This window comes from Lipophrys pholis, assembly GCF_963383615.2.
Source record: "Lipophrys pholis genome assembly, chromosome: 14".
NCBI classification, from domain to species: domain Eukaryota; kingdom Metazoa; phylum Chordata; class Actinopteri; order Blenniiformes; family Blenniidae; genus Lipophrys; species Lipophrys pholis.
This window is the reverse complement of record NC_137633.1, coordinates 20,083,741-20,097,168: the sequence shown is the minus strand read 5'-3', so window position 1 is coordinate 20,097,168 and position 13,428 is coordinate 20,083,741. Positions and strand designations below refer to the sequence as shown.

Here is a 13,428-nt window from a genome sequence, read left to right as displayed (position 1 = left end):
GACTCACAAAGCGCACATTGTGAACGTACGGAGAAACCCAGGTGTGACTCAGAAGAGTCGCACAGGAAATGGTTCTGAATGTAACGGAGGAGGTTCGTGACGGAGTGGCGGAGTTCAAGTGTTTAGTTTGAAGAGGTTTTCTCCTCGTTGTTCAGTACAGTGATGCTCTTGGGAAAAGTCCTCCTCAATCTGGATGTTTGAACTCTTTAAGTGAGTTCAAACATCCAGGGTGTCGGCTAAACGCTTTCATCTCTCACACTGCTTTCATTCTGTTTTATCCCTTAAAATGATGGAGTGAAAAAAACTCTAATAAAGTCTCCAAAGTTGTTAATTGCAGTGTTATATTATTAATTATAGTTAGTAGATGTCATGAATACAACAACTTTATGAGCTCTGGGTATTTTCATTTTGAGGGTTAAACATGTTTTATATATTAACAATCTTGATGGTTTTTCCCTCAAACACCTGATTTATCCTGATTCCCTGACTTTCGAATGATATTTATACGTAATTTTCTTGTCAAATGCTCCTTCAAGTCAACTGATTTAGATGGAAATGAGAAGAAACGGCTTTAATTCCTGCACGTTGTGTCCACAGATGGCCATTATCTTCAGTGAAGAGGACCTGAAGGACGTGAGGCCTCCGTGTGTGATCCAGAGCTTCATCAACCACAACGCCGTGCTCTACAAGGTGTTTGTGGTGGGAGACTCCCACACCGTGGTGGAGAGACCCTCCCTGAAGAACTTCCCCGCCGGGCCTGCAGGTGAGACCAACTGCTGCTCTTCTTCTCCGCAACCTGCAGGGCGGATTCACACGACCCGGTAAAAGCTCCTGACACGCCTTTACAGCCCCTCTGATTGGACCGTTCGCCCCCATAAGGGTGCGGCGGCGTGCGATCAGTACGGCCGGCGCACGCGGCAGAAAACAAACCAGACGAGTTGTTTTGTACGCCCGGACCGTGACCTGGCTTTGAATGCGCCGGAGTATTTGCATGCAATGCAGCGCTCATGCAAAGCGTTTCGCCGGCTTTGTGTAAGGGCGCGGAGGGAACAGTTGCTTTCAGCCGGGAATGCTGAGTGGCGGGACGGGACAGAAAAGAAAAAGACACAGAAAGCAGCAAATGCAAACCACTGCGATGCGCCTGTGTGGGTCATTGTCCCGCACGGCCGCGCCGACCGCACAGAGCAAGGTGGGGAAAATGTCATGAGAGCGACCCTCTGAAAGCCCGGGGGATTATTTATTCAGAATCTACTGTCCGTCCATCCGTCCCCCTCCGTCCCCCTCCGTCCGTCCCCCACACACACTAATGTTAATCATTACAGTGAGAACAAACGGACGGAAGTGTGTGTCACGAATCATCCTGTGACACGCCGGGTCACGCTCTGGATCCGCATGGTTCAGTTTCAGGTGAAATCAGTGGAGCTGAAGGGTGTTAGGAGCTCTACTGCCCCCCAGTGGCCAGCATGAGGAACAAACACTGATCGTTTTACTCATTCACCACACCAACCTAGTTTATTTACTGTAATACTTTTTTTCTTTTTCTTTTTCTTTTTTTTTTTTAAGGTAATCAGTGAAACTTGTTTATAATTAGTCCTCTACAGTTTGTTTCTCTCTGTTAGTTCTGGATGTTTCCACACACCACAGCCAGCGTGATCCGGTTTGTACTGTCGCTGCACATCAGATTCAGGCTCCGTGTTGTGAAGGTGCAGCTGCGTCAGTGGAGGGCGGGACTCCAAATAGTCCTGCATTCCTATTGGATGCAGTGTGAGGAAACAGCCTCAGGTACAAGACGAGTCATCAGATATCAGACGACGTCTACAGGAGGAGAAAAGATCATCCTGCAGTCGACAGAATGAAGACATTTTGAGAAAAATTTATTTCTGATGTCTCTTCTTCTCTGTTTCAGACAGGAAAGCCATTTTCTTCAACAGCCACAACGTTTCCAAACCCGAGTCCTCCTCAGATTTGACCTCGGTACGTTCAAACTGTCACTCAGTAGAAACAACACGTCTTTATTTTTTCCCTCTTTTGAGTGATTTTTCTATTTGTTCCCCTCAGAGGGAGAACGTGGAGGGCGTCTCCCCGCCGCCCAGCGAGGACGTCATCAGAGAGCTGTCCAGGCTGCTGCGGCAGGAGCTCAACGTGTCGCTGTTCGGCATCGACGTCATCATCAACAACCAGACGGGCCAGCACGCCGTCATCGACATCAACGCATTCCCTGGTAGGTGCAGAGCCGCGGCCGGACGAGTTCATCCAGTGAAATCTAAACATGTCGATTTTTTTTCTTATAACACAAAAAAACTTTAATGTTTCCAGCGTGATGTTCTCTGTGCACGTCTGCGTGGTTTCATGTCAAAAACAAAACAACAGCACCCACTAGTGGCCCTTGTAAAGCGTGTCGTTCCTCCCTGTGTGTTTCAGGTTATGAGGGCGTCCCGGAGTTCTTCAACGACCTCCTGAACCACATCAGCAGCGTGCTGCAGAGCCACGGCGCCGACCCGGCGCCCGGCGGCGAGCAGCCCCGCAGCCTGCCAGTGAGCGCCACGGTGCCCAGCGCCGGCTGCAGCATGCGGGGAAAAGAGCTGCAGAGACTGGGCTGCAACTCGGCCATGTCCCCCAACTTCCAGCAGCACTGTGTGTCCACGATAGCCACCAAGGCCTCGTCCCAGTGACTGACCCCCCCTCCCCCACGCCGTTCCACCCCCGAACAAAACAACGGATGACAATAATAAATAATAATAATCATAGTAAATATGATGTTAATGATAATATATCTAATCAGAAAACTTTTCCTATATAGTTATTGGAAACGATGGTGATTGGGTGTAAGCTGTTTATTTTTTTTCCTTCTCTCTCTCTGCCTTTTTGTATTTTTGGTTTCGTCTAATGAGACTTAACGAGTACTGTAATGTGAACGTTTGGGAACTTTCACCTAATCGCTGATTTGATTTCTCTCCTGTGTGAGGTGGATGTGCTGAACGGGTCCAGACGAGGGAGAAAACGTGCCACTAGATGTGCAATGTATGAACTCACACTCTCTCTCTCTCTCACACACTCACACACACATGCTGTAGCTGTGTGTGTGAGTGTGTGTGTGTGTGTGTGTGTGTATTCTGGTCGAAACCACTGACTCGTCTGCACAAAGTCAGGTGGACATTTGAACACTACTCCGTTGATTTGAGTGTGAACAAACATGTCGGATGTTTATTTTCCTGAGTGCCATCAGTTTCTTTGATTGTAGGACGGACGGACGCCCGCGGGGAGAAAACGTTAAAAAAAAAAGAAGAAGAAGAATCTACATGAACGTGTGACCAATTCTTTCATTTCCTTGAGTGATTGTTGCCACGGCGACGTGCACAGAGCTGCTGTCTGATGAGCAGGAAGATGGACCGTCACATTCCCGCTGCGTGTGGAAGTTTTCAGAGAAAATTCCAGAACCTTTCAGAATTCCTTCCTTTCTTCTCGTCCTTCTATCAGTTTGTCGCCTGCTGGATCCAGCGGTTCTCAAAGTGTGGGGCGACCGTGAAAATTTGATTGTAAAATCAAATTTGTTGTAGGTGTAATGTAAATTATACAGATTTACCAGATTTAATGAAGAGTTATTTCTTGTATCCCCTCTGGATTGATATTTTAATGTGAGAAAAAAAAAATCCAGAGTTCAACTAGAATTCAGGATGGAGAAAACCGTGATTACATTATTTTTAAGTAATAGTCAATTTCTCCCTCACGTGTCATCTACACTATCAAGTACAAACTTGACTTATTTATTTACTTTGTGTTTAAATCCTCCCGCACGTTGAGAACCTGTTTGTAAACCTGAGTGTTCCTTCTTTTTTTTCCCCCCAAACTTCCCTCCCTTCGCGTTCCGTTCATCAGGAACTCCGTTCCGCTGCAGGTGAAGTGTGTGTGGATGAATGTGAGGAGCCGCCGCTGCCGCCGCGCGCGGCTCCTTCCAGCGGCTGCGGCGGTGTTCAACCAATGGGAGGTGGCGGGAGGCGTCCAGCTGTTGTTCCCAGTGTTCACTGTGAGATTTTTTTTTTTTTTTAAACTCCAATTTTGTTAATATCTTTGTCCTGACATCTACTAAGAGCGACTTTATTTTATTGAGATTTTATGGGGAAAGTGTTTTTATATCATTGAAGATGAGAGCAACAGGTGGTGGCGGGCCGGGCGGCGGGGGCGGGGCGGGGCTGTACCGGTACCGGTGCTTTCCCTCTAGCATCTAGTGGGAACACGTGGCGACAGGCGCCGCGTACGGACCAGTCTGGGAGGATCAGGAGACCGACTCCCCCCCCCCCACCGCTGCACTGCCCCGTCCCGCGTTCCTCACCGCGCTCCCAAACGGCCGAGCCTTCCCCCGGCCGTCACCCGCCTCGGTGTTTTCGTCTTTGGGTGTCTTGTACAGTCCGTGTATCCGCGCTGACGCTTTACATCCGTACAGTGTTGTTTTGTATCAGTTCTGTAATCGAGAAGAATCCACAATTTTGTGACCTTTTTTTTTTTTTTTTTTTAAATTAAAGGGCCAATTCAAACAGGGCGAAATAAACGTGAAATCTAACCCGTCTGCTTTTCACTCGGCTCGTCTTCTGCACGTGAGATCCCGTGAAAGAGAGAAGTTCATTCTCCACTTTGAATTAGACTAAAGGGCAAAGTCAACCAGATTGAAAGCTTTTTAGAGGCACAGCCTGTTCGTGTTTAATCTATGATTTATGAGGTTAAAGGTCAAACCTGGATGTGTAATCTTCAGCTCTGATATGAAAAATACTGCATGAGCTCAGAAACTATGTAAATTTCTCTAATTCCAGAAACTGATTTGATTAGGTAAGAACGGTTCAGATGTGATATGATGGAAAAGCATGTTCTAACTTTGGTTGTTCAAAACGTCTCAATTTGAACCACAGATGTTTGTGTTCTTACCGTTTTTCATGGAACATACCTCTATTCTATTTGACGTAAAGGCATCACTCCACGAACACTCCTGTCACCTTTCTAGAACATGTTGGTCAATAGATATTCCATAAAACTTTAGCAATGTTTATATTCTATTTGGAGTTAAATATGGAGTTTTTTCAACTTTTAAAATCAGAAGTTGCTCAGTAATCCCAAATGATAAAATATTCAAACTTTTTGATTTGCAATTCCTGATTCACATCTACATTAGTGAACTGATTCCCATCGAGTCATTTGATACTTTAACTATTTCTACCACAGATTGGACTCAGTTCGAGTAACTGAATTACTTTTTAAATAAACTTGAGGTTTCTGTACTGTAACGATTCTCTATTGGAGAAATCCAGCTGCAGGAACTTTCATTTCTGGAGTAAAGAAACAGTCGGCAGACGGAAGTTTCTCCACCCGGCCTCCAGTTTATTGCTACAGCGTTGGTCGGCGGGACAACTCATGGACACAGAAACAGGACAAACTATTTCACACTCTATACACAGGGAGTAGCTTATTAAAATAACAAAAATATCTTCTCATAATCTCAAGTCTTCTGTACAAGTAAAAAACAACCCAGATACAAAGTATTTACAGCAGGAGGAGGAGGAGGATCAGCAGTGATGCGGAGCGTGGAGCTGGCGAGCCGCCGGGTTGGCCAACAGGCCCAAGATGGTGGACAGACAGTGGAGCTTCTCCTTGACGAGCTCCGGGAGCTTCTCGTTCTCCTTGTACCTGCAGGCGACAGAAACGCGACGTGAGACTTGAGTCGACGTAGCAAACGACGGGATCGACGACCTTCAATCTGCTGCGGAGCTGGAGGAGGTTCCTGATGCTACCTGGTGATTCTGCCGTCCGGAGACGTGTAGCTGATGCAGGAAACGCCGGCCTGGACCACCAGCTGAGAGCCGTCGTTAAACTGCACCCACACTTCTCCGCTGGTCAGCTGCGCACACAGACACACACACAGTTAAACCACGGTGGATCTACTTCCTGTCGACAGCGTTCCTCGCTCCGTGTGCTACCTGAGAGGCCCAGCCCACGTTGGGCACGAATATGGACTTGACGACCTTCCCTGAGCTCTGCAGCGGCGAGTTCTTCTTACTCAGACTGGCCGACGTGAAGTCTGAGCCGTCGTAGGAAATCATCTGGAAGGAAGAGCCGAACAAAGATCGGGTCACATTTTCATCAAACGCCGAGTGGGGACGCAGAGCCGCAGTGTGTGTGTGTGTGTGTGAGGATGGAGAAGCAGTTTCATCTTTAAAGCAGATAATGTGAATCTTTTCCCAGGAAGCAGTTCACCACTGTTTTTTCTGAATCATTCTGGTAATAAATGGACCAATAATTACTATCCTTTGAGCCAGTTTTTTCTTTTTTTACTGACACTTTCTCGCATTTACTGGTACTTTATGGATACTTTTTCAGTATTATTAGGGCAGTATGATAATACAAGTAACGGGAACTGAGCGGAAGGAGTTTTTGTTTTGAAGAAAACATATTTTTCCTCTGCTAGATTTCCAGGGCGTGGCTCGTCCCGCGCCGCAGACAAACGGCCCATCAATACCTGCAGAAAATTCAAGAAAGTCGTCCGCGAGCGCCAGAAACACACATTTCCTCTGAAACGTTGTCGTTATTCACAAGACTCCATTCTGACGCCTCTGAAGGTGAAGCTGACCTCGTAGCGTCCTGCGCGTCTCCGTTCGTGAGAGTGGGCGTGTCTGACCACTGGAGGCTTCTGGGTAAACAAAACCCAGCGAACACTTACCGACGGAGTGATGTGAGGAGGTTTAGGAGGAGACGCAGCATCGGGAGGCGCGGGGTCGGGGGGCAGAGGCGGCGAGGGGTCCGAGCTGGCCGGTCTCCTGCGGACGATCACATCGGGTCAGTGTGTCGCGTGGCGGCGTTTGTTCACGCAACCCGCCGCGGCTCGACTCTCACCTGCCGATGGTGATGGGGAAGAAGTTGACCTTCTTGCTGCTGCGCTGCTCCTCGGCGGCGATGGCGGCCTCCAGCGACAGGCACATGCCGTGGCCCTGGTCGGACAGCTCCACGTACTGCCGGCTCTCCGGGCTCAGGCCGCTCAGGCCCACCTCGCCCTTCACCGTGTACGACTTGCCGCTCTTCTCCACCACCCGCAGCAGCTCCGAGGACTTGTGCGTCTTTGCTCCTGCGGGACGGAGCGGCTCCGCGTCAGCGCTCGCACACAAAAAACAAACCGGCGCCGCCGCTCAGGCCTCTGACTCACCGTCGTAGAAGCAGACCTCCAGGTCTGCGCTGGGAGAATTCTCCATCAGCATCACTTTGGCCAACTTGGTGTAGAGAGTCACTTTGGGGGTTTTGGACTTCACAAGCTGCACAAACTTGGAAGCATACTGGTACTTCTTCCAGTACTTCTCTGCAACAGACAAACTGCGTTATGACGTGTAAACGGACAGCATTCTGCCGCGGCGAGGCGGAGAGTGTAATACCTGGGAGGTCCTCGTAGCTACAGATGAGAATATCTTCCGGAGGCGCCGGAGGACAGTCCAGCACCGGGAAGCCTTTCCCGTCATTGGGCTGGTAGATGGTCACCTGCAGCAGGTGAGAACAAGAGAAACTGGAGTGAAGTCGCAGCAGTTTACTGAGCGATGCTCGGAGACACGGCGGTTGATCGTACCATCGATCCATCGCAGGAGATCCGCAGAACTTCTTTGACTCTCTCCTGACCGCTCACAGACTTCAGCAGCTCCATGCACACTTCCCCCGAGTCCAGGATGCTCACCTGCAGCAGAGAGAAAACCAACGGAGCTTCAGTTCTTCCTGCTCCGCGACAACCAAGAGCTATTCGGCGAGGCAGACAGAAACGTGAGCAACATCTTACGACGGCGTTCTTGGTCTTCTGTCTGATGGTCTTCAGCCTGGAGGCGCAGAGAGGCGGGACCACGTCTCTCAGGGTTTTCCTCTGCCGGTCTGCGGCGGCAGGAAGCTTCAGCTCTCTGCCATGCAGAGGATGAAAGTCGTCTCCGGGTGCGTTCTCCCTGTAGGGGTCCTGGCCGGAGGGGGGCTGCGGGTGCAGGAGGTGCTGGTTGGCGCCTCGGCTCGGCGGTCGGTCCGTCCACGAGTTGTGGATGCCTAAAGGTCCTCGGCTGCTGTGGAAGCTGCCGGCGCTGCTGTGAGAGCTGCCGTCGGCTGGCCGCGGACCCGAACCTGAGACACACACGAGTACAAAACACTTGAACTTGTAAAAATACATGAAATAATTTGCTCTTTTGGGGGGAAGTAATAGAAGCAGTGAATCGGCCACATGTGGCTCCCTGCAGCTTTCACTAAATTAGACCCAGACAAACATTTGATTTTAGTTAAAGTCCTTTTCAAAAATGACTTTTATCTAATGGATTAAAAAGGCACAATAAATAAAATGTGAAAAAAATTGTTAAAACCACAAGAATTTTGGGGGGAAAAATGAGAAATAATGGGAATTTTTTTTAAATAGAAGAACAAAAACAAGCAAAACCTTTAAAGAGTAAAATGGTTAAAAAGCTCCTCTTCCTGTCACAATTCTGTCCTGTCTCAATCTTAAATTGAAATTCAAACACAAGATAATGTTTCTGTTGGTGTTTGAATCCTGCAGTGTGTGAGACGCTTTAGAAGGCTCAACGTGTTTCGAGGCTCCAGACAGAAAAATCAGAAGAGGTTTCACTGCAGGTTACAACCGAGTGTGAAAAATTTAAGTTTAGACATTTTGACATTTTCGTACGTCGTCTCACACGGATGCTTTCCTCTGAATGAGACACAGCCGCCTCCAGAACAGATCAAACTGCGTTCACACCTCAAACATTTGTACTTTCTTCTCAACTACGGAGATACTTTTTAATAAAAACGATTTTTCTGGATTTGAACGCTCTGCTGACTGAAAGAAAAACTGGTTTTACCTTCGTTATTGAGCCAATTCGAGACGCCGTCAAGATCTGGAAACTGCAGGTTTGGTAGATGTGGCGTCTCCGTGGAGAAATAACCGGGACTGAAAGAGGGAGAGGAAACTGTTGGTCTCAAGTCTTTTTTTTAAAAACTCAAGATCAGGAAGAGTTTGGCGACTTACTGTGCTGACTGTTTGACTGGAGGAGACGGGAGTCTCCTCTGTTCTAAAAATGGATGCTGAGCGCAGTTTCTGGGGAAGAGCGGCTGTTCTGCGGCAGCCAGACTCTCCTCGGAGTGGCACCTGCCCAGCTCGCCGTGTCCCGAGCTCTGACCCGCCGCAGAGCCGGAGCGGTCCGAGGAGTGCGCCCTCCGCAGGCAGCGGGACTGAGGCTGCCCGCCGTGACGCCCGCGGCCCCGAGGCTCTCTGGGGCATCTGTCCGCCGGATGCTGGTGCTGCCACTGGTCCCCGTCCTCAAAACAAATGTTCCCGGGCTGCCGCGGGTTCGTCGCGATGGACGCCATGCGGTTGGGCAGGGTGGAGCCGATCACGTGTCGGGCTCGCCGCTGCAGGCGGCTGCCGCTGCTGGCCGAGGTGGACGAGGTGCAGGCCGTGGAGATGGTGGCGATGCCGCTGTCTATGGAGCCTTCGTCCCCGAGGCCGACCTCCTTGGTCCTGACCAGCAGGCTCTGCGTCATGAAGGGGTGGTCCAGGACGGCGGACAGGCTGGGCCGCTGCGCCGGGTCTTTCTGCAGCAGCTGGTGGATCAGATCCTGAGCCTCCAGCGAAATGTGGCCGGGCATGTCGTACTCTCCCAGAACCACCTTGGACAGCGTGTGCTTCACCGTGTCCGTGTCGAAGGGGGGCCGGCCCATCAGGAAGGCGTAGAACATGCAGCCGAGCGACCAGACGTCCGACTCCAGGCCGTGGGCGCTGTGCGTGGCCACCTCGGGGGAGATGTAGTTGGGCGTCCCGCACATGGTGAAGTGCTTTTCGTTTGGGAGCTTGAGCTGCGTGGCCAGGCCGAAGTCGGCGATCTTAATGTTCATGTTGCTGGTCAGGAGGAGGTTGGACAGGGTCAGATCTCGATGCAGGATCCCGTGAGTGTGTAAATACAACATTCCTTTCACGATCTGATGCATGAAGTGTCTCGCTGTGGGGCGACAGCAACGGTACAGTTAAATCACACAAGTCAGAAAACTGGAGCTTCACATTGAGCTGAAGAAAGTCTGGGTCCTGACCTTCTTCTTCTGAGAAAGGCTTGGTCCGTTCTTTCAGGTAGCGACTCATCTCTCCATTGTGGCACATTTCCAACACCAGATACACGTAGTTGCTGTCTTCAAAGTAGTTATAAAGCTTTGAAAAGCACAAGATCAGGGATTAATTCAGTAATATTCACAATCAATACAAGTTCAGCAAACGTTCATCGACATGTGATTGAATTGTTAAAGTGAACCCCGACAAACTGAAATATCTCAGACAAGTTTATCATCTGTTAATTGTTATTTTTTTACAGTAAAATAAATGAACTTGATAAAACCTCAGATATTATTTAACATTAGAATCTTTCGAAACACTTTATTTTTGATAATACTGAAGATCAGGTTACAAAAAAAAAAAGTGTTTATGTGTAATAAATATAAGATATTGGAAGTTTTACTCTTTAGATTCAATTAACCTTTTTCACAATAATTTCATTTTTCTTTTTTCAGATGCCGCTGCCGGGTCGCCTGGTTAATCTCCAGAGCTGAAGATTAACCAGACCGACGATGAGTGAAGTGGAACCAAAATTGGAGGGTCCAAACGGCGAACAAAGCACAGGCAGGGGAAAGCTTGTTGTAACGCTTTGCATAACCATGACAACAATCCAGAAAGCCGATACGTGCTGCGGACTCAAACACAACTGAGAAAGGCTCTGCGGTTTGTCTTCATGTCTGAATCAAGCACTAGACTGTAACGCATCGCTAATAGCTGTGATTGTGTGTGCACAGCTGACCGATTCACATGCACCAGTAGACAGAAAACATGAATATTAAAGTGAGCAAACACAGTGAACAAACAACGAGTCGTCCTCAGAATGTACCTCCAGTATTGAAGGATGCTTCAGCCGGCACTGAATCTCCACCTCGTTCGTCACCCGCTGGACCATGCCGGCTTTATGCATGGCTTTTTTGTCAATCTGCAGGTGGGAACAACGGGGATAATTACACACCTCAACATGTAATCTGGTACAGCGCGGCCGCGCGGGGGGCAATCTGTCAACCACAAAGACAGTCAACTACCAGCATCCCGCTGGTGAGGAGTCGAGGGACCACCAGCAGCCCATGGGAGGCAACTCAGGTCCAATCACCCAACGAATCAGGAGCAGACTTTAACTGTCAGTCTGGTGACAGCTTGCGACTCCAACGTGTGTATTACAACTGAAGCTTGCTTTAATTATCCAGCATTACTGAGAAAGATAGAATCAGTCTTACCGTTTTGATCGCAACCTCCAGTCCAGTCTTCACCGATTTCGCTCTGTAGACACATGCAAACGAGCCTTTGCCAAGGAGGGTGAGGACTTTAAAATCCTGCGTGCAGACAAATAAAACAGTTTTTATTATTTTAGTAAAAATATGAGTTTGACTTCACCTTCTCAGTCTGGATCTTTAACAGCAAAGGCACCTCAATGCTCAGCTCCTGAGTATAACATAAACTCCCATCACTGTCACTCTCCGCAGACAGATTTTGAAAGAAATACTGGATAAGTTGATCAAACATCATCCCTCTGGCCTGCGACATGCTGGATGCTGAGTGGAAACGGACAATCCGACCACTGGCAACACGAAATCCTCCCAGAAACAAGAGCGTTAACTGTCAAACAAGCCAGCAACACCTGACACTGTGTGGGGCCCAACCAAAACCTCTCATTATCCCGGCTCTCTTCCCGCTGCGGCTGTTTCCAGGCAGCATGTTGGCTTTCCAAACTGAAGCAGTGAGGAGGGACAACACGGTCCCAGGAGAGGACAGATCCCCCAGGAGAGGACAGATCCCCCACGGGAGAGGACAGATCCCCGCAGGACAGGACAGATCCCAGGACAACACTGACTGACTAATACTAAACAATAGAAGACTATTATACACATTAAAACTAAAAAATTAAAGTCCTATAAGCCTACTATCGTGGCTTACCAGCACAGTACTACCTATACAATGGAGTTTATGAAGAAAACTCTAACATACAAACATCAAACTACGTGTTTAATTCACTTTAGCCCGTTATTGTGTGTAAACAGCTAAAGCTAACAGCTAGCCTCGCTCGCACGCGTCACCGCAACGACTCACCTCGATTTTGTCGCCGATTGAAAGACTCATCGTCGGAGGCTCTGCCCTCGCGGACGCATGCGGGTTCGTAGAATCGGCCTTCGGTCGTGACGGGAGCCGTCAGAGCTCGGAGAAATGTCGCTCCATCGTTCCCCTCCAAAACTTTGCCATTTCTTCCATTTTGAAAATATCCGCCCGTTACTACGCGCTGACGTCACACGACAACAACGAGACGGAACCACGCCCCCCTACAACGTGCGCACGCACAGACGCTGACAGGGCGGCTTCAGCGGCGATCATGAATGAAAAAGCTCGTTTACAACTTTAGCGTGTGTTGATTCATACATTGGAGTAGGTTTGTGGAGGATGTTCCAAGGAAAAAGGTTTAATATAGTTAAGAAAACATCTTTTGAACTTGTCAATAAAATTGATGCGGCAAAAACGTATATAAAAGACAGATTTAAAAAGACGATTTAAAAACTTTTGTAATGAATGAACTAAAACATTTATTCATTTGACAGTCATTTTGTTTGATATCATTCATAATGATATGGCTTGGACTTTTTGAGAGGCGTATGTTAAAAAGCAATTCTACTTAACTCATAAATCTTTTATTCCTGATGTCAAAGTATTACACTCACTTTTATTCAAATATCCTTGAAAAAAGAAGCTGCTTTAATGCTTTTCATAAGAAGTTCAAACATTACATTTGCTCAAGTTAAACTAAAGGCAATTAAAACATTAGAAATATGTACTATACGGAATATATTTATGTGAAATCAAACACCTGCACATGAAATGTGACTTTTCTTTCTTCTTTTTCTCTTTCTTTCCCCTTGTACTGTTGTACTGTTCATGTAAAATTGTCATTGTTCACTGAATGCCTCTCCTGTTGACCATGTGTTATTATGAATAAGGTAATTCTTTTTTAGAAAGCTGCCAGAACAGCCACAAAACAACAACATAGCTTTAAAATGCTTCCAGAAACGGCCACAAAAGAACAAAATAGCTTTAAGACAACATAATATTTGTATTTTTAAGTGTTTAAACTATGCAATCTATTTCAAGCTTGTGTATGTATGTGCTTTCAATTTCATATTATTTTTCTACATACTTTATGAACTTAATGTAATTCTAAAACATACAGACATACTGAGAAGTTCAACAAAATAGAATCACTGGAAAGAATACTCCTAAAAGGACAAATACCTAAATACTAATTGATTTGCAGCATTGTGTTTTTGATTAGTTTCTTTCACCTCTGCTAATATGTACATGTGCATTATAAAGAT

General features: G+C 47.6%; 2 protein-coding genes across 4 annotated transcripts in view; one reads left to right on the top strand and one right to left on the bottom strand.

The window, feature by feature from the left end:
- The window catches only part of LOC308119349 (inositol-tetrakisphosphate 1-kinase-like), a 34,855-nt gene extending 30,298 nt beyond the window's left edge, over positions 1-4,557 (top strand). Inside the window, exons 8-12 of one of the 3 annotated variants that reach the window (XR_013935946.1) lie at positions 598-763; positions 1,907-1,974; positions 2,059-2,221; positions 2,422-3,021; positions 3,242-4,556. Coding sequence is in view for 2 of the 3 variants with exons in the window: in XM_080479299.1 (XP_080335425.1) it covers positions 598-763; positions 1,907-2,221; positions 2,422-2,672 (732 nt within the window). In the remaining variant the exon portion in view is untranslated. Of the gene's footprint in view, positions 1-597; positions 764-1,906; positions 2,222-2,421 lie in introns of all 3 variants that reach the window. The other 2 variants (XM_080479300.1, XM_080479299.1) reach the window with 2 other exon arrangements.
- A 785-nt stretch (positions 4,558-5,342) lies between these two features.
- On the bottom strand, positions 5,343-12,356 carry plk4 (polo-like kinase 4). The gene is made up of 15 exons (XM_080480877.1): positions 12,158-12,356; positions 11,308-11,403; positions 10,917-11,012; positions 10,075-10,189; positions 9,017-9,986; positions 8,850-8,938; positions 7,799-8,124; positions 7,595-7,699; positions 7,407-7,509; positions 7,184-7,333; positions 6,877-7,105; positions 6,704-6,800; positions 5,964-6,086; positions 5,778-5,884; positions 5,343-5,673 (listed from the first exon to the last, which is right to left on the bottom strand). The coding sequence occupies exons 1-15, from the start codon at positions 12,185-12,187 to the stop codon at positions 5,553-5,555; spliced, it is 2,757 nt and encodes a 918-aa protein (XP_080337003.1). The 5' UTR covers positions 12,188-12,356; the 3' UTR covers positions 5,343-5,552.
- Between the last annotated feature and the right edge of the window lie 1,072 nt (positions 12,357-13,428).